The sequence below is a fragment of the Haemorhous mexicanus genome, chromosome 5, assembly GCF_027477595.1.
Source record: "Haemorhous mexicanus isolate bHaeMex1 chromosome 5, bHaeMex1.pri, whole genome shotgun sequence".
NCBI classification, from domain to species: Eukaryota; Metazoa; Chordata; class Aves; order Passeriformes; family Fringillidae; genus Haemorhous; species Haemorhous mexicanus.
In genome coordinates this window covers 41,584,923-41,605,293 of record NC_082345.1, presented here as the reverse complement: position 1 = coordinate 41,605,293, position 20,371 = coordinate 41,584,923, and the positions used below count along the sequence as shown (strand labels likewise).

The window sequence follows — 20,371 nt, the reverse complement described above, 5'->3', positions numbered from 1 at the left end:
TAAACCCTTGGTAACTGGAAAATATGGGTGACATCGGGAGGGCGGGGGGGGGACGTGTTTTGCATACTTTAGGACTAAAATAACAGAAAAGCTAATACCGTAATTATTTGCAGGCACTGGGAATCCTGCTTTGTATCGACAAGAGTAATGATAGACTGTTCACATCCAGAGGCATAATGGTCCACATAAAACTAGCAGTGTGTGGCATGTCTGAAACACCCTTCACTACTGGATTTCAACACCTTTTTAGAAACGCAGGAAATAGTGCAGTGGCTTTTACTTTTCCAGCTCTTTACGTTCTTAATTGACTTGAAGCAACCATGATGCGCTTTCGGCGCACCTTTGGGCTGTGACTAAGCCACGGCTCCCAGCTGGAGCGCACACGAACTCCAGAGAAAAGCTCCGCTCTCCCAAGGAGACCGCGGCGGCCCCGGCCCCCTCAGCGGCCCCGGCTCCGCCGCCACCGGCCCGGGGTGGGGCGGGGCGGCCGCGCGCGTGCGCAGGGGGCGGCGCGCAGGGTCAGCCCTCCCCGCGCCCGCCCCTCCCTCCGCCCCCGCCGCGCCAGAGCGAGGCTGGGCGTGCGGCGTCACGGCGACGGCCCCGAGCCGCGCCCCGGCACAGGCGGCGAGCGGAGCGCAGCGGAGCTGAGCGGAGCGCAGCGGGCGCGGCGCAGCGGGATCGGCCGGCGAGGCGGCGGCGCGCGGTCGGCGGGGAGCGGAGGCGCTGTCCGGTGGGTTGCGGCGGGCAGCGCGGGCCGGGCCGGGCCGCTGTGGCGGGGAGCGGCGCGGCGTCTCTGGTACAGGTGGCGGGGCGGGGTGGGGTGGGGGCGGCGGCGAGAGGGGGGTGGCGGCGGCGGCGACGGCGGGGAGCGGCGCGCTCTGAGGAAAGGGGCACTAGCCTGGAACATGGCGGAAGTGGAACCGGGAGCCGCCGCCTCGTCCGGCCTCAGGCGTGGTGGGACCCCGAGGGGGTGGGGGGAGCGGGGCGCTGAGGGGCAGCCGTCGCGGTCGGGCCCAGGGCCCGGCCCTGCCGTTCGCCGCCGCCCCCCGCCCGCCGGTCCCCGGAGCAGAAGTTGGAGCGGAAGCGGAAAGTTGTAACCCCGCGGGTCGGGGCCGCGACGTGGGGCCCGGACGGCCGCGGGGAGGGGCGGGTGACGCCCGGCTCGGCCCCGCCGCGGGCGGGGAAGGGGACGGTGCCCGGCGGCCGCCGGCGTTGTCAGCGGGAAGTCCGAGCCGAGCCCCACCTAGTCCGGCCGCGGGAGAGGAGCCGCTCGCTCTTTCCGGCCGGTGTGTGGGGGCGAGGCGGGGGGGTCAGGCCGGGCGCGGCCGGCCGGGGCAGCCCGCCGGGGCTTCTGCCTGGGGTGGCCACGGAGTGGGACAAGCAGACAGCGCAGGGGCCTGCAAGTTCTCTTCCTGCTTATCACAAAATGAGAAGGAAATGACAGGGATGTTCGCCTCGTCTAAACACCCCACCATCACCCTTGTCAAAGCAAATGGAAGAATTTGACTGACACTTCCTGCGCCAAACCCTTGTAATGAGCCTGAGGTCCTCGTATCCTTCTGCGTGCGTTAGTGAGGAGGTGTGGAAGGAAAACAAAGTTTGCAGAGGGGAGAATAAAAACAAATCTTGACTGTTCTCGCATTGGCCCTAGATTACAAAAGAGGATGAGAATCCAAGGTTTTTGCAAAAAAATAATAGCATGCTTTTACTCTTCTTTCTATCTTGAAGGCATGGATTATGCTGTTCAGGGTAAATGGAACAAAAAAAAGGAAAGTCTTTCTCTCTACTGCTTTGGGATACGATAGTAAGGTAGTACAGTTCCAAGAGGGTATGTCAGAGATGCCCAGGTTGAAAATCATACAGGTTGTGTATGTGTTCTTGCATTTAGATGTTTTGATTAATGTAACTGTAATTTTTCGCACATAACAGCTACATTTTACCCTGGCATGAGATGTGTAGACAGTCTACGACAAAGACTTTTCAGTACTCTTTCACAGTGAAGTATATGTTGAAATTACTCTTATAAGAAAAGGAGTCAAGAAACACTCTTCCTTTCCATGAATTATAATTAAAAGGCAGTGAAGCATTCACATTGCCTTTAAGAATAACCATTCAAAAACAAGTGTATTTCCCTTTGGAAAGAGTCTCTTATCTCTGTGCAAAACTTGGAACATTATTTGAGTTACTACCTTTTGGATGACTTGCCTCTATATTAAAATCACAAGCTTTTGGGAGGGGGAAAAAACCTAACCAAACGTGGTAGAGTTGAGTATTTAAATTTTTATTTTTCATTGCATCTTTTTTTTCTCTTGCTGAAAATCTATCCTGTAGACTTCATTCTAGATAAAAATGAACCGAGTGAATAGTGGGGGATACTTGTACTATTCACATTAAAGGCTTTGCCAAAATAAACTAAGTAGATGTGATGTTTTATTCCTTTGGTACATGTATGTTTCAGGGATGCTTCTTGTAGTGTTATGAGCTACTTCAGGTTTAACTTAGAGCTGTAGTGTAAAATCATATTATTTTCTGTACCCAAGTAACTGAGTTTGGAATTACACTGTGCAGTGTAAGTGCCATGTATCTTTTTTGCAGCAAAGATGATTGTACTTGGAGCACCTGTCTGCCTAGGGATGAAATAATCTGCAAAACAGAGTTAAAAGAGCAAAAAGAAAAGTAAAACCAGAACTTTTATATGGGGGGAAAAAACCCAATAGACTTTTACGGTCTGTACCTGTGCTTCTTTTACTGTATATGTGCACCAGATAGGTTTTCTGAGTGCAATTCAAATTGTGCTGTTCTGTTCCAAAGCTCTCCTGTAGGACAGTTCATCAAAAATAAATCTGAAGTGAGCCATGACAGTTCTTTTTGTGCTGTGCCAGTTTTTGCAGAGTAAAACTGACTGTCTTTAATTGAGAGCCTTTCTGGAGCAGAGGCAAACAGATGGGAATCTAGGTGAGGGCCTACAAAAAGAGAAAGAAATCGCTTCCATGGCTGAGGAAGGAAGTGTGCTGAAGGCTACACTGTAGCTTGTGATCTCACAGTTAGTAAATGTGACAGGGAACTAAAATAAACAGTTGTCCACCTATCATCTGGGATGTGGGAAGTGCAAGAGTCACAGAAGTACTTGAGTACTTGATGCTTACTGCTACTGTGCCAATGCTGTCATCCACAGAGCTCTGCGAGCTGCTCAGGGTTAGGTACAGCGAGGTGCTCTTAAGGATAAGAATATCTTACTGATAAAAACAGGCACTCTTGTCCTTGGATGGGTGCTGAGAGGGTAGGCGGATCCTTTATGAATTGGCCTTTCTAAGTAATGCTTAGATGACTTTCGGATACCTGGCTGACATTTGAGAGTGTTCGTCAGGTTAGGCTCCAGTTGGGAGTTTTAATCAAAATTGCTCCCTTAGTAAAACAGATCACTCAGCACGTTCTGTGCGACAGAAGTCCGTGTTTAGCTTGTGGTTGTGGGTGCTGCCACTCCTTTACCTCAGAACTAATCCAAAAGCAGACCGAAGTGCACTGTGTGGTGTCAGTGTGCTGAATCCCTGCTGAGTTGGGGCAGGCTTCTGCTGTGTTCTGTTGCATCTAGGTCAGGTACAGGGATATTTTAGACAGCCTCCTTGTTCAGAGAGATGAAAGGAGTATCTACAGTAACTACACCTTAATATTTCAAGGCAAACTTTGTTTCCCTGCTCAGATGTGGTTAAGATGGTCTGTTTCTATTTTTCTTGCATAAAGCAGGGGAAAAAAGAAGTACTTTTGTACTTGAATGCAATTAATAGACCTGTTTTCAAGCTGACTGAGTTTTCAAAGTTGTGTAACAGTTGAGTGTAGTAGATCTGTAGTACCTTAGAGCATCTAGTGTATGGCTTTTTCCTTAAAGGCCTGTCATCAATGAGGCAACTGGGTGAGACAGGCATAGTAGAAGTAATATTTTAATGAAGTTATGGCAGTTTTCTTGTAGTAGGCAAATGCTATTTTGAGGAAGTCAAAGACCTTGTCTGCTGGTACAGACTGTTTCTTCATGAAGCAGTTGAATGCGGTTACCTTCAAAAACAGCAGTAGGTTATGGCTACTGGAAGCTCATTTCTCAAGCTTTAGAATGTGTAAAGAAACACTGGACAACTAAAAGTGAAAAAGTTTTTTTATTTTTATGTGTGCCTGCCCATGCATGCTGTTGTGAGCTCCTGATGTACTGCATGATCCTCTCTGTTCTAGCAGCAAGGAAAGGGAGGAAGGCTGTAAATACCAGGTTGGAAATCTGCCCATTAGGCAAATTTTGAAATATAAAATTAATTATTTGGGGGCCCTCTAGCTATTGAGGATGCTTCTTTTTCAAGACCAGTGTTTTAATAGTGATTTTTATTACTGAAGCAGTAGAGTGAAAGTCACTATAAGACCCTAGAGAAATGTGTGTTACAGAATTACAGACACTTTTTAGAGGTGAACAAGGAAGAAGAGGAGGCATTTGACAATATCTTGTACACTGTCCCAGTCAGCGCTCTATAGTTATTACTCTAAGGACTTGATGTTATTTGAAGTAAGTTACGGCTATGCAACTACGAAAAGAGACTACTGAGTAAGTCCACATGGTTAGTTCATTCCTGACCAAGGGAGGAAGACTAGACCGTAGTGCAGTAGAAGAACAGCCTAGCCCTTTTAATGGATTGGTGTTTGCATCCTGTGGCAGACAAGTAACATCTCATGTTTCTCCCCAGCTTGAAATTCTCTTCAGGAAATCTGTACTTTCTTAGATCACTTGGTATCATTCCTGCAGCTGTTGCAACACAGGAAGTTGGCCTAAATCTGAATGACTTGACCAGGTCTTCTGCAAAATGGATATTGTGTACCACTGTTACTCATTCATGAAATAATTTCCAGTGTACCCCTAATTGTAGAGCTGTGAAAAACCTTACATCATTAAGTTTTTGGGCAGTATTGAAGACTTGGAAAAGAAGAACAGTTTATTTTTATAACTAAAGACAAAGCAAGGCTCTGTCGTTAAATTTTTTCATAGAAACTCAAGAGAATGTGTTCTTTGCATCAAGATTTGTTGATGTTGAAGTGACTCTTACTAGCTTTAATTATAGTGGTTATTATTACCTAATTTCAGTAGGTAATCTGGATTAAAAGAAAATATGTACTTCAGCATTTCCATTAGTATGGTTTACTCTGTAACTTTTTGTGACATTGTCTTCAGTTAATCTGAAATAATTTGTCAACACAGATAGTCCCTGCAATTTACTTTATTTCTGCATTAGTTGTCTTAGCTTTTGAAGTCTTGTCCTATTTTTCCCACTCACAGTCTCTGTTTCTGAAAGCTAACCAATTGTGCCTTCACTTTTTTTTATGTCTGCAGTGAAGAAAAGTTTCTTAAAAGCATGCTTCGTATATCAGGAGGAAGCAAAAAAATCAGTACCACCACGTCTCTGTCAAGGATGAGCTGCAGACACTTGTGAGTTATCTGTGTGGAGTTCTAGAGGGGACATACAGGAGATAGAAGGAGAACCTGTCACTAGGAGTGACACTTCAGCACTACAGAAGTGAAAGTGGTTTTGGTAATTGCAGCGTCAGACCAGCTACTTAGATTTTTTTTTTTTTTTAGAGGTTTCATGTATGGTCAGTATTTTTTATGTGAGATGAACAGTAGTTGGACTGCATCACAACCCAGATAACAGTGATTGTTAAGTTGTGAAACTGTACAGTCCTTGTTTGCAGTTAATCAAATTTCTATAACATCTGGTCTAATACCTCCCCTGGAAGTGATTTGTTAGAAGACTAGTGGAAAGTTGCAAACTGTTTCTGTAGGGTAAATGGGAATGTGGTGTGGAAGTAATCTCCATTGAAGTGGAAGTTACCTAAAAATCTTACTCTCTGCAATACAGTGTTTAGGACTAGATTGATTTATTTATCAGGTGACAGTTACTGTTGATACAGAGTTGTGGAAATGTTCAAAGCCAGGCTGGATGGGGCCCTGACCGACCTGACCTAGGGGATGGTATCCCTGTCTGTGCCTGGCGGAACGACATCATCTTTAGGTCCCTTTATACTCAAGCCATTCTGTGTGCTGCCTGGCTGTGTCCAGGTGCATGTGAGGACAGCCCAACAACGTACAGGAACCTCTTTTATTAGTCTTGTACACATGAAGCAGTTACGGGGGGTTGTTAGAGTTTGTAAGATGCTGTCTGTAACCCTCCTGTGATCTTTCACTGTGAAGCTACCTGTGAGGTAACATTCTGATGTATAAATTGACCCATAAATGTAGCCTACTTGGCTTCATATGATTGCGTTTTGCATAAAATATTGCTGAAGGATTTTCTTTTGGTTGGGAGAGTGTATAAATTAATACAGCTTGGCAAAATCTTGACTCTTGCACTTCTGGAGTTATATTTATGTAGTTAGTATGAATAAGGATGTATCATACTGTCTTTTTGTGACTCTTCTGACTTGTTTAAAATGGAGATTTGATGGGCATTCTGTGATTTTATTCCCATTCAGGGAATGGTCCTTTTGTTATTTAGTGTCTGTTGTTTATATTGGTAGAAGCATACAGAGCAAATGCCATGTTGTCTTCATGGGTTTTATGATGAGGAGCATCAAAAATGAGTTTGTGGCAAATGTGAGCTCTCCTTCTGAATTCTTACAAATATAACACCAATCCATGGATGGATTTCCAAGGTCGTTTTATATCAACGAGTATACAGTTCAAGATGCCTTGGACTTTTGTTTTTTGTGAGCTGTTACATTCAAAAATCTAACTCTCTACCAAGATAAGTTATTTCAGAATGTGCCATGCCTCTAGAAAGTGATGCCAAATTGTCATCAAATTGTCACTTGGTGGAATCAAAGAGACTGTAGTAGTCCTGTGGCATCAAGGAGCACTGAAGAGGCAAGAATAGCTGACTGTCATGCTGGAGAATATCACTCTTCCGTTTTTCTGATATATCTTTTTTGACTTAGTAGCAGATTAGATGGGATTTCACCAAAGAAGACACACCCTGGCACTTAATCTCTGTGGGCCTTGAGTAGGTTTGGAGACAAATAGAGAGAAGCTGTAATACTATAATAAGCAAGCACTTGTAGCTAGTTTTTTATCTGGATGCTTGCTTGGTCTTCAAATGTTCTTTTGGTGTAAAATTTTCTACTTGCTTTTAAATCTGAATACTAGAGAGGGAAGCAAGCATTTCTGAATTACAGCTATGTATACGTGTACTTACTGTATGTCTTTATTTTATTGTTACTTTTTCACCTTTCTTTATAGTTGAGCATAAATTTTTGTTTGCCTATATTTTTAATGATCCTCTGATTTTTGTCCTGATCTCCCTAAACTTTTTATTTCAGGAATTGCCCAAAGCTTAATTGAGGTTCAGCCAGAGATCTTGCGTAGAAGACTTAAGTGTGGTAGCTGAAATTCTGTGAAGAGTGAGGAGTTGAAAATGAGGTTTTACAATTAAGGGCTTTAGGCCACTGTGTATGCTTGTGTTTGGCATCCTTTTGAGCTGTGTGTTGCTTTTCATCAAACTCTTAAGAGTAATCTCAGAAGAAGAGTGCTGTATTAATGTAAGTACAAATTAGAGTGACAAAGTAAGAATATTTCATGTGGAGCCTGGAACAGAAAGATCTAGTATGTTGTCCGGTTTTATGCTTGAAGAACAAAAATGTCCTGAAGTCCTCCTTTTCTGCTAGAAATCTGGGACCTGGTTAGCCAGGAGACAGGTGAAGAAGCACCATTAAGTGCACGTTAGTTTGAGCATAATTAAATTGCAGTAACCAATATTTTGAACAATGTGCAGTCTTGCTAACTAGTTCTGCTTCTAGCTAGAGGCAGGATCTTAGGATCCAGTTTGCAAAAACATTTTTCAAAGACAAATACGTTAATTTGAAAATATTTGTATATACAGATAATGCAATTCTTTTGTTACTTAATCTTATTGTGAGACTACTTTTTAAATAAGCTGTGAGTTTCACAGAGGAAACCTGAAGCCTCTTTTCTGAGCTGAATGCTGAATCTGCTGTGGTGAAAGTGAAAATAAGGAATCATTCACAGGCTTGCCTACAGAAGGCTGAAATCATAGATCACAAGAACCTAAACAGTAAGCATTTGGTAAACTGCAGGCACATTAAGCAGCATGGGGATGAAAGACTGATTTCCTGAAGGATAAATTTGCTTTGCTGGGACAGTCAGGGCAGACTGAAAAGTCATTCTTCTGCTTGGGCTTTACCCCAAATACAGATTGTTTTGAAATTCTTGTATTTAACTTGCTGAAAGTAAAACTCCTCCGTGAAGGATTAAGGATGTAGTGGTGATGCGCATTCAAGTGCTGTGGTGATTGTGATTGTCACAGCTTAAATAATAGATGACTCTTAGAAGACAGATGTGCAGATTTTGTTTACAAAGGTCTGCCCATCCAAAACCCTGGAGTCAATTTTACATTTCGGTAACCTTTGGACATCTTCTGTTACCTTATCAATATGTTTGATTTGTTGTGGGTTGACCCTGGGTAGACATCAGTTGCCCAGCAAAGCTGCTCTATCACTCCCCGTCTCAACTATATGGGGTAGTGTATTGGGTTTGCATGTCCAAGGTTTGGTAGCATGTGGGCTGTAGGGCCTTATCTTCTGTGAGAAGCTGCTAGAAGTTTCTTCTGTGCCTGGCAGATCCAGTCCCTGGTAGCTCCAGAGATGAACATGCCACTAGTCAAAGCTTGGCCTATTAGAAATGGTGGTAATTGCCTCTGTGATAACAGATTTAGGAAGAAGAAAGAAAAAAAGTTACTACACATTTGTAATTGCAGCCAGAGAAGAGCAGGGTGAGAACGTGTAAGAGGAACTCCGGTAACACCAAGGTCAGTAGGGGCAGGAGGTGCTCCAGACACCTCAGCTAGGATTCTTCTGCAGCCTGTGGTGCAGCCCATGGTGATGCAGCTGTGCCCCTGGAGCCCCTGGAGGACTATGAGGATGCAGAGATCTGCCTGCAGCCTGTGGAGGACACCCACACCAGAGCAGTGGATTCCTGAGAGGAGACTGTGAACCCATCAGAGGCCTGTGCTGGAGCAGGCTCCTGGCAGGGACTTGCAGATTGGTCGAGAGAAGAGCTCCACACTGGAGAAGTGCCCTGGTAGAACTTGTGATCCTGTGGGGGGCCTAGGCTGGAGCAGTCTGTTCATGAGGCATGAGGGACTGCACCCCTTGGAAGAGTGATTCATACTGCAGCAGTTAAGGGGTTCTGTTGCCCGTGGAATGACCTCATATATTGCGGCCTTTCGTGGAGAACTGTTGTTAGTGAGATGGACTCAAATTGGAGTAATTCATGGTGAACTATCTCCTGTGGGAGGGACCCCATGTTGGAGCTGGGGAAGGACTCTTCTCCCTGAGCAATGGGAGAAAGAACCTGTGATGAACTGACCGTAACCCCCATTCGCTTCTCCCTGTGCCGCTGGGGAAGAAGGTAGAGCTTAGGAAGGAGGGAGGGGTAAGGGGAAGGTGTTTTAAGGTTACTTTGCTTCTCATTATCCTGCTCTGATTTTGTTAGTAATAAATTCAGTTAATATCACTAATTCTAGCCTTTTTTGCCTCTGATTGGATTTGTTGAGTGATCTCTTCTGGTCCTTACCTCAACTCATTAACCTTTCATTATATTTTCTCTCCCTTGTCCAGGGCGGAGGGTAGGGATAAAGAGTCTTTGGTGGGTGCCCGGCATCCAGCCAGGATCAACTCACTATAGATAGAAAAAATACAGCACAAGGCTTGTGGGTCAAGATAAGGACAGGGAAGACCTCTTGCCAGTTGTTGTCATGGGGATAAAATAGACTCTGCTTGGAGAAATCAGTTTAATTTATTACAAATCGTATGGGATAGGACAATGAGAAATAAACCCAGATCTTAATAACACCTTCTTCCCAGGCTGAACTTAGATCCTAAATTTTCTACCAGCTCTCCCTTAGAGGCACAGTGGGATAGGGAATGGGGGCTTTAGTCAGTAGTGTGTACATGTTGTCTCTTCTGCTCCTTCCTCAGTAGGACTCCACACACTCTTCCCCTGCTCCCAGTGTGGGGCCTCTCCCATGGGAGACAGTCCTTCACAAACTTCTCCAGTGGCAGCCCCTTCTGGGGGTGCAGTCCTTCAGGAACAAATTACTCCAGCATGTCATTCCCATGGTGTTACAGTCTCCTTCAGGCATTTAGCTTCTCTTGCCTGGGGTCCTCCATGGGCTGCCAGTGGATCTCTTGCTCCACTGTGCATGTCCATGGGCTGCAGTGGGACAGCCTGTCTCACCATAGGCTACAGGGGAATCTCTGCACAGGCACCTGCAGTATCTCCTCCCCCTCCTTCTTCATTTCACTTTGGTGTCTGCAGAGTTGTTGCTCTTGCATATTCTCACCCCTTTCTCTGCTGCTGTTGTTCCCCTAGCAGTTGTCCCCTCCAACCCCCCTCTTAAATATGTTGTTCCATAGGTGCTACTGTTGCTAATGGACTCAGCTTTGGCCTGAAGTGGGTCTGTCCTGGAGCCCATCTGGCACTGGACATGGGGGAAGCTTCTGGCATCTTCTCACAGAAGCCACCTAGCTAACAAAACATTGCCATGCAAACCAAATAAAATTTCACTTCTAGCAAAGTGAGTCTTGAGGTATGACAGGTTTCTCCAGAAAATGGCAAGCTTTGAAGATGCAGAGGAAACAAGAATTACTGTCTAAATATGAACTAGGGTGATCTTAAGAAGATTCAAATAGAATCTTGTGGAGACTTGATTAAACAAGTTTAATCCTCATTAATTTGGTAACTCTGTACTAAGGATCTAGTCCATGTAATTGAAAGTGGTGTGGGGATGAGTGTAATTCAAGTTCATTTGGTTAAAATTATTCAGTTTTTTGTGTAGGTGTCCTCATGAGAGAGGACATGAGCTCAGGCTTGCAAGTGAGAATTACTTACCTTTGGGGTTATGCTCCTAATTCAGATCTTTCACCTCTTGAAAATTGTGGCCCATTAAATGAGAGTTCTGGGGATGCTAAGGTGCATCAGCCTCTCACAGAGCAGGTGTAGAGCTATGGCAGCTCACAGCTGTGCATGCAGATATTAGCTAGAACTTGTTTTTATGTGGGCTGTTGGTTTGTTTTTGGGTTGGGTTTGTTTTGTTGGTTGGGTTTTTTCTTGGCAGGGGACAAGGGGATGGGGAATGGTTTTAGTGGGTGGGATTTTTTCTGTGGGGTTAAGCTTTAATTGGTTTAGCATTTTTTGTGTTTGGGTTTTTTCTTAAGTACCCTCTTCTGAAGCTTGTAGCAACTTAACAGCTGCCTAAGGAACAACCAAGTTGTATGTGTATCTCCATATGGGCAGATGTGTGAAGGTCAATGTCTGCAGTTGTCATCTTCCAGTTAAGATTTGCTTGTGGGTTGGACATTGTCTGTGGAGCAACCATCCCTAGGTTCAAAGTGGTACTGCCTTGCTTCCAGAAAGAGAACAGGATTTTTTTTTGCCCAAGTTTCACCCTCTTCCATTAAGCATGTCAGACCTTTTAGAAACTCCTGTTCATGAGTGGATTCAGCTAAGGAAGTTAATTGTGAAAAGAAGCAGTTAAGGTTGAACCTCTGTCATTGCACAAGTAGCAAAACCATGTGGCAGAAAACTGTGGTTTTTGCTGGGTGCCAGTGTATGCCTTTTTCAGGTTACCCTCAGGAAGATGTCTGAAGCTGTTAACAAAAGAACCGTTGGTGAAAACAGGTGTAATTTTGGTGACTTTCAGTGAGTTGCTCATGTTCAAATACCATTTTTCAAATAGGGAAGTATTAGGAAGTATTGAGAGTTAAAATAGACATGAGTTACAATTACTTGGGACTTTGCTAGTATGGTTCAGTTATCATGAAAGAGATAATTTTATTCCTGTTAATAAATGCTAGTAGTGAGTAGTCTCAATTTGCATAGAATCACTGTCTTTTCAGATAAAACTTCTAATCTTAATTAAAATGACATATGGGAATTTGTAAGACTTCTCTCTGGCTACCAACCTGATTAGTAATAGAATTACTGTAAATTGTACTGCAGAAGGATACTTTGTACATAAAGGGCCTACGACAGCTCGATTTAAATGGCCAGTAACAAAATATCATATAATGATGAAGGAAATCTTAATATCTCTGCCTTGATGATGTGTTAGTAATCTAAACAAACCTGAATAAAACCCAACCTTCTTACAGTGAAGATAGTACAAGTAATGATATGTTGAAATGCAAGCTCTGGTGTTACCAGGAGTGTAAATAATGTGTATGTTATGGAGAAAAATAGAGGAGAGGCAAAAGGTGATCCTGGAATTGCAGTTAAACCCAGCACTGGCTTACGTTTGTAGAAGGAAACCCGATACCAGGCTTTACTAGTTCAGCAGCCAGTGTCACAATCAAAGCAGAGCTAGGATTGCCAGATATTAAGCAGATACCAGATGGAATTTGAGACTAGGTCTCACTTCTGAAAGAGAAATTAAGATGCCTTTTTCCAAAGAAGAGTATCTTAAGCCAGCTGGCAAGCTTAAAGCAACTTTCAAACTTCACTTACAAAAGAAAAGTCTCAACTCAGAAAACTTCCATGCCTTACTTGTAGTCCTGCTGGGTATTACCTTGTTTTGAAGCTCAAAAGATAATATTTAGTGTAACAATTATGGGAACAAACAAAGACTTACATCTGCTTTTAACTGGAAGCATGCATATCAGGTGATGTTGTGTATATTATGATGTGGCAATCCATTAACTTGGAAAAATTGTAGAGCTAAATACTGATCCTTCTCTGTAATGACAGTAGAGCCAAATTCACAGCATCAAATTGCTGGCTCAGTTCTCAGAACTTGCTTTATGGTTGAATATCTAGCTTATGCATAGCAAGATATTGTAACATAGTAATTATGCATTCTCTGAATTTAATATACTGTAGTATTTTTAAAAATCTCTGTGTTGTTTTTGTTTATTGCCTGCCTGGATTTCCTTTGCAAGCATAAAAATTACTTGCAATTCAGTTTTTTCAGGAATTATGAGTTCATAATTTTAACTGTAAGTCTGACTGGTAGGACATTCACAAATAGCTTTCCTGGAGGATGGTGACTATTTGACCGGAATAGGGAGAAAATGCAAGATCGGGGCAACCAGCCACAAAAAATAAGAATATACCTGATAAATGTTACAAATTGCATTTGAAACTTAAACAGATTCTATAGCATAGGCTTTATAAAGTATTCCACATTTGAATTGACTTGTTAGAATTTTTTGCACAAAGTTGAAACTTTAACTCAGTACGTGTTGAAGCGTAGCATCTTCTTAGTAGCATAAGAATGTTCATTACATCACTTGCTTTGAAAATGCTTTTTATATTTTGTGTGAATCTACTATAAGTTGCACATGATTGCTAGTCTCTCACATCTGGAAGCTTTCATCTTGAGATATCAGTGACTTTAAGCAGGCAGTTTTTATCCTTAAAACATCCATTAAATTTATGTTCAAATTTAAGATCCAGCTGGGAGTTAACTTTAACTTAAAAAAAAAAAAATCTGATTTTATTCAGCTATACTAATTATAGACAGTGAAACTAGTCTCACAAGGTCAGATGCTGTTAGCTGCTTTTGCAGAAATGGTCCCTGTGTGTAGTATTAATCAAGGTAGCTCCCTTCAGTGGAAGGAGGAAAACTTGGTTAAGCTTTCTCTGTGTAAGTGTCCCTGTGGGCTGTTCAAGGAGCAGGTTAAACCTTAGTGCCATGTTTGGCATTAGCTTGTTCTCAGGCCTCTGGCTGTTTCTCAGGTGGTCAGTATGATTTCATGTCACTGAATAAGCTTTACTACCCAGACAGCTTTTTGAAAATCCTCTGAAGGTTGTCTGACATCAGTTAAAATATTTGCACATAATTGAAGAGCTATTTTTGTCCAAGAAAAATTACAGTATTAGTGCTCAGAAGAACTAGCTGTTCAACTGACGAAATGCATTGTCAAGACCAGAAACTATCAAAAGCAGGTAAAAACTAGAAATAAAAATTGCTTCTAGCTTTGTTTACTGAACAGTTGATAGCTGTACTTACAGGAATCTTGAGTATGAAAATCTTTATTAGATCCTGATCAGCTTTTCAGAATTGATTTCTGAATAATGTTTTTTATGAATTTTTTATAAATGTGTCAAAGTCAGCTCTGGAGTAGTTTAATTTCTCTTTTATAAGAGGTATACTTAGCCTGTTGAGTAAGGGTTATCTGAATTGCTTTAATTTCTAAAGGATCTAAAAGTTGGTGAAAATGAACAGGCTTCCACTTTGGGCTATGTCGTCAAAGTTCTGCTTATGCTCTGAAATTATTCCAGAGGGGGGGAATCCTCCTCAGAGTTGAGAGACAAGAATTTAGGACATCTCACATGTAAGTGTTTGGGGAATACTAAGAACAGCACACATCATCTTTTAATTAGTTGTTTACCTGAAAAGAAGGTTCTGAACAAGGAGATTAAAAACATGGTGGAATCTGTGATGGTTTGGCCATCTGATACTATCCCAGCATCTCTGAAAAGACATAGTTCTCTGATTTTGGCTGGTCCTGTGACTGAGCTAGTGCTATTTTTCCAAATGTCTGACCATTGTTATCTTGTTTCATCAGAGAGCTAGTATCCCCTTTCTGAGAAAAAGATTGGATTTTTTCCCCTTGGCTTTTTTTCCCACCACTTCTGATTGTAAGCAGGTAAACCAGTCACTTAATTTGTTTCATCTGTCAATCTAGCGTTCTACTCTTTTTTTTCTCCTGCAAATATTTGGCATTAATTTAGGAGTACTGTTCTCAAGGTGTTTCTAAAATCTCTTTTCCACAGAGGTAAATACTCTGAGGCAAAAGTATTAGCAAAATTTTAGTGAATACAGTGCAACCATAATGTCAGGGTCTGAACAAGAATCATGGTGTCTATGAAGTACTGAATAATCATGATCCCTTCTGAAAATGATATGGCTTCTGGGATGGCCAGTTTATTTAATAATTCCACACCTGAACAGCTAGTTCATAAAAGCAAGTCTTGGGGATATCTTCAAGTAAGTGACTGTACTTAGTTCATGTCTTTGGCCTGGGGCTGAGGTCCACTTAGAGCTTCATACGGCTTAATGTCACTGAAAAAATAGGATTATTAGCTTTCCCATCCCTTAAATAACAAAGTTTAATCAGAACCCAAAATTTGAAACTGAAAGAATTGAAAGAAAAAAACCCGCCCCACTTTCACAATTATCACATCAAGCCCAATTACCAATGGTGTATGAATTTCCTTGAATTCTTCATTGCGTGGTTGCTTTTTAGAAAAGCTTTAAAAGCAGTAAGCGTGCAGGTTTTTTTCCATTCACCTCTACAGTAAGGTTATTTATTCTTCGACTTCCTTAGCATCATCTTTGGTGTGCATTTTTCTGGAGGCATGCTTCAAGAATCTATTGAAGAAAATGTCCAGGAGGCACTTTTTCCTGGTTTATCTGAGAAGGACAGAAGCAGAAAGCAAGTTCCATGATGAGAGTCCTTGTCAGATGTGAAACTTTTGAAATGCTGCATTTTCAGTGACTTGTCCTGGTTAACCTTTCTTTCTTCTGTTCTAATAGGCTTATTCAAAGATATGCTGTTCATCCTTCAGAGAGAATCTTTATTGGGAAAAGTGTCCGTGTGCATATCAAGTGTGTGCACGTGCTCTTCTAGTTTATCAAGTACTTCATTTTAAGTATGCCATGAAGAACTAGAATTAATCATTTAGCTTAATACATTCATTAGTACATTCAGCACTAATGCACTAAGTGCAAAAGGTAATAGGAACCGACTAGTGAGAGAGGCACAGATACAGTGATTTTATGGACAGTTGCATCTCAGGAAGTACAGAAGGCAGTTCCTGGGGTGTCACTGGCTGATAATGGAGGCAGTCTAGAATTGAGCTCTGTACTTTTGAGAGATTGTGTACTTAAGACAGCATTAGAATCAAGTTTGTGATAGTGCTGTTTTTAAAAGAGTAGCTTCTGTCATTTTTTCTAGCTAAATCTTACATTATGTATCTCCACAGTTCAGTTATGTCAGATGTATCTGTGCATATAAATACTCAACTCAGCTGTTAGAAGGCAGTACCTGCTCCAACTAAATGAAAAAAAAGTCTTATTTTTTGCATGCTTCCTATCTTCTTGCACTTTAGCGTTTGCATAGGGGCTGTAGTTGACAGTATTTTCCTGCCTAAAGATAGGGGAATGGAAAAATAAAAAAGCAAAGGAAGGTTGGCATTGTTCTCCCTTCTTGCAGATTTGTCCCCTCATAGGTAGACAGCCTTTAAAGCAAACTTTCTCCCATAAAATAAACTCCATTAAATGAATAGGGGGATTCAAACAAGTTACTTTTTATATTTGCTAGGAATAAGTTTAAACTTACTTCTGTTTAACTGTTGGGTGGTTGGGTAGATACCTCTCAAGTGTCCAATACATCTGGGGACATCTTGCTTATCTGTTGCTCCCATATCTTAGTGTCTTTATTTCTGTTATGCCTGTTCAAGTATAATCATTTTGTATCCCCAAAGTGATCTGGGGACTACAGATACTGTTGTTGGACTTGACCCTAACTTATTGTACAAATGCTAGCCAGACACAGTGTTTTGTGGCTTAAACGTCCTCTTCTAGACTTTGTCTTCTGCTTTTTCCCTCACTCATCTGTCATTAATGAGTCAAAAGGAAATCTGGTTTGCATCCAGATGAATCTGGATATATTATTCGTTCCAGAGTCAAGCATTGTATCAACTGAAAAATAAAGTAAGAGCATGACTGAGATTTAGGGTGCCAGCAGTTTCTACAAGATCTGATATGGAAAAATAGGTTTAATCAAGAGCAGAGCCAGGTCAGGTTAGCTGTGAATTGCTGGAAAGTCAAGTTCAGGAAGGGCCAGAGCTGAAGCTGAGTCTGAGGCATGCTTGCAGCAATCAGGCCTACTGGTCAATGAAAAAGTATGTGCAAGGCTTTAACATCAAATAGTGTGGCAGGCTGCAGTGTCCTACATGATCCAGTAGGAAAGCTGGAAAGCTTTTTCTTAGGAAAGCTCTTTTAGCTAGGAGTTGAGGTTTTCTTTTCTGTTAGAAAAGAGTAAGGGAAAGGTGGAGTGACATCAGTACTGTTGCTCAAAGGCAGTGGGGTGGTAGATGTAAGTGGCAGCAGACTATAAGCAGGTGCTTCTGCTGCCTGCTGTGTTAGGGATGTTCAGGTTAGCTTTCTTAAACTGTTAGAGGATACATTTGTTTGTGTTTTGTTCCAAGGTGTAATGGCCAGATTATAACATCAGTGCATGGATGCCAAGCTACCTCTATGCTATATAAGTGTGTGCATATATTAACATTTCTGTATGCTCTTGGTGAGTTAAAGAGTAACTGTACAAACGACAAAAAATTGTCATGGTGAAAGAAGTTAGTATTTGTATTGTTCATTGCCTGAGTTTGGAGGGAAGGTCAGAGAAATGTTTAACCTCTACTGCAGTATGGCTTTGTCCTCAAAGATCTTAAAAAGCTTTTTACTTAGGTGTTCATTGATTAAGAAGATTGCCTAACCACACTGTAATGCTATATATATGCTTTGTGTGCCACCACTTAAAGTAGGAAAATCAGCTCTAGAGTGTTGTACAGTGATTGGATATTTAGGCTTGAACTTTCAAATCTGTATGCTCAAAGAAGCAGAGCCAAAAATAAAATTGGCAGTCTCTCACCAAAACCAAGTTAGTTTATTTCAGGATTTGGAATTGTAGATCATTGAGTAAGAAAAAGTCAGAAATAACTTAAAACAGATATGTGGTACCTGCTGCTGAAGTTCTGTTACTTTTAAATTACTGTCAGCCTTCGTTATTGATATCTCCATATTTAGTTGCTAACTTCAGTCTGAGGACTGAAAAATTCAGCTTAAACTTTTCTTTTAAAGACAGTGAAATTGCTGCAGTTCACCCAGATTACTGTACTGGGATTTCCACTACACCCGCTATGTTTTTGTCATTCTAGTGATACCCTTATAAAAATAAAAGGATAACTGAATGTTTGTTTTAAATAAATGACAGTAATGTAGTAATAGGCTTAACTTGACATGAGTTTGAGAGGTGCCTTTCAGGACAGTTGGAAACAATCCTGTTTATGGAAAGACTGGACAATTTACAGATTTGTGGATCTAACAGCATTTACAGTGGTGCAATAAAGATGAAATTTGTGGTGTGAATGGTTCTCATGATCTGTGTTTGCAAACAATTCAGTAGGGAGGGAAAGATTTTTAAATCTGGAGTGAAAAGATGTCCTATTACTCTTTGGCTGGACATCAGGTCAATTATTTCCTTAAGACTTTCTTCTCGTGTTCCTTTTGTGCGGGACAGTTTTGATAATTGAAAGATTATGCATTTGCAAGAAGATATAGGACCTCGTCTCTTGATTTCTCTGTCTTCTGACAATCAGTAGATTTAATCAGTGATGGTAAAGGCAGGACTCTACCATGGTGGTTTAATTTCTGTATAAATCATCTTGGCATTTTGTGCTCAACATCTAACAGATGGTATTTCAGAGATGCTGTAAAATTACTGCTGATGAGAAGGGTGTTTCTTACCTTACTTTTCTTCCTGCTTACCTTTTACAAGCACCTGAGTTGTATTCTTGCACTTTCCCTTTTCCCTGGCCTGTAGATTATTCATTAGTTGGGGAGGGTTTCATCTTTCTTTGGGGGTGGAGAGGGGAGAAAATGGGTAACTCAATCTCATATGTGCTAGAGTCCCTGCAGGAAGGGAACTGAGAGCTTCCTCAGGAAAGCAGTAATGGTCCTGCTAGCTCATTGCTAGCCAGACTGCAAGAGGTGGGGTGGGTTTTTGAGCAGTGTGACCCAAAGACATGGCCCAAAATCTGTGGCCTTGTTTTGGTTTGATGGGTCAGTTTTCAACAAAGATGAGCAAACAGATCCCATACTTTGTTGTTGGTAGCCACACCAGGTAGTGAAGCAGATCTAACTTGTAGAAGAGGTATAATCTCAAAATACTATTTTAGTTGCTTCCACTTACTCATTAAATAAGTCATAATAGATCTAGTGGAACATTAAACAGTTTTCAGACTAGGGAAGGGGATTTTTTTTTTTTTTAAAATGATTTCTGGGATCCTGCTGTTCTTTTTAAGAAGTGTTTGTTTGCTGGGAAGGGGAGGTTTTAATTTTCTTATAAAAGACTCTGTGTGTCTTTCTTTAGTGCTTAAGTGTTTCAGAATGATAAAATTCATGCTATCTCCGCTTGGATAATTATTTCTTATGAATAGTAACTGTTAGCTTTAGGATAGTAGGGTTTATTTGATATTTATGGGAGAACCAGTAATGAGGCAGAGCAAATACTCTATCTGATGGTTTGTAGCATTTTATTGTGGCTGCATTAAGAGTTGATAGTTAGAAAAAAAACTGCTGTATTAGAGAAGTTAACTAAGGAACTTTTATCAAACCCTGCTTAGTGAACTGGATTGTGGTGTCATTATTGTACTTCCTGCATATAGGTCAAGTTTTAATCAGACTGGTGTTTTGTGTGTTTTAGGTATTGAGGGTGATTTATCTCTTGCATCATGCGTGAATACAAGCTAGTGGTTCTTGGTTCTGGAGGTGTTGGAAAGTCTGCTCTGGTAAGTATGAGGCAGTTCAAGTATGGTTTTTTTAGGCTTATTGTATTTTTTTTCTCTAATTCCCTCTCTACTAACATATATTTCTTTATGTAAGTACGCACAAATAAATATAAGCGTTAGTAATGCCCAGTGAGGCATCATGGCTAGTAGGTGGATCCTTCACTGGGTGCATCTGCATCCATTGGTGCATTCTCACATGCTGCTCTTGTTGTATGGGTTTGGTTGATGGTGCTTGATCAGTCTCGTGCAGTGAGGTGCAGAGCTGCAGCATTATGGGGGTGTCTGGTTTCGACAGATAAACTAGCTGTCAGTCTATGGGAAATCAAGCTCCTTTGTGAATCTCTCAAAGGATATGAACTAGCTTGCCCCTGTAAGTTCTGTCTCTAGAAAGGACTTCGGGATGCTGTTTGTGGAGTGTTTGATAGCCGTGTCTTTAGCACTAATATTTTTATGCAGATAGAAATATAGATTTGCATGTTGGTAGGAAACTTAATGTTAACTTAATGCAACTTTGCTGCATCCTTTCTGTGAGAGTAGGTATATAGCTGTGGCAGGTAGATGATTAAAATGCATGAGCTCTTTTATTTACAGTTAAATGATTACAGAACGTTTTAGTCTGACCTAGCCTAGAACTGAAAAAGTTCACAAAATATGGTGTTCTCAGCCCACCTAAGAACTTTGCATCTTTCTGTTTAATTGTGCATCCTACCATAAAGTAAGCTCCAGAGCTTACCCACTCCCTTGAGTAAGAAG

General features: G+C 41.6%; 1 protein-coding gene across 2 annotated transcripts in view; it reads left to right on the top strand.

Annotated features, from left to right (window-relative positions):
- Positions 1-585: 585 nt before the first annotated feature.
- Positions 586-20,371, top strand: part of RAP1B (RAP1B, member of RAS oncogene family) — a 30,882-nt gene continuing 11,096 nt past the window's right edge. The window contains exons 1-3 of one of the 2 annotated variants that reach the window (XM_059846948.1): positions 631-730; positions 5,363-5,458; positions 19,534-19,618. In XM_059846948.1, the coding sequence (XP_059702931.1) occupies positions 19,562-19,618 (57 nt within the window). In that variant the 5' untranslated portion in view covers positions 631-730; positions 5,363-5,458; positions 19,534-19,561. Of the gene's footprint in view, positions 731-5,362; positions 5,459-19,533; positions 19,619-20,371 lie in introns of both variants that reach the window. The other variant, XM_059846947.1, reaches the window with a different exon arrangement.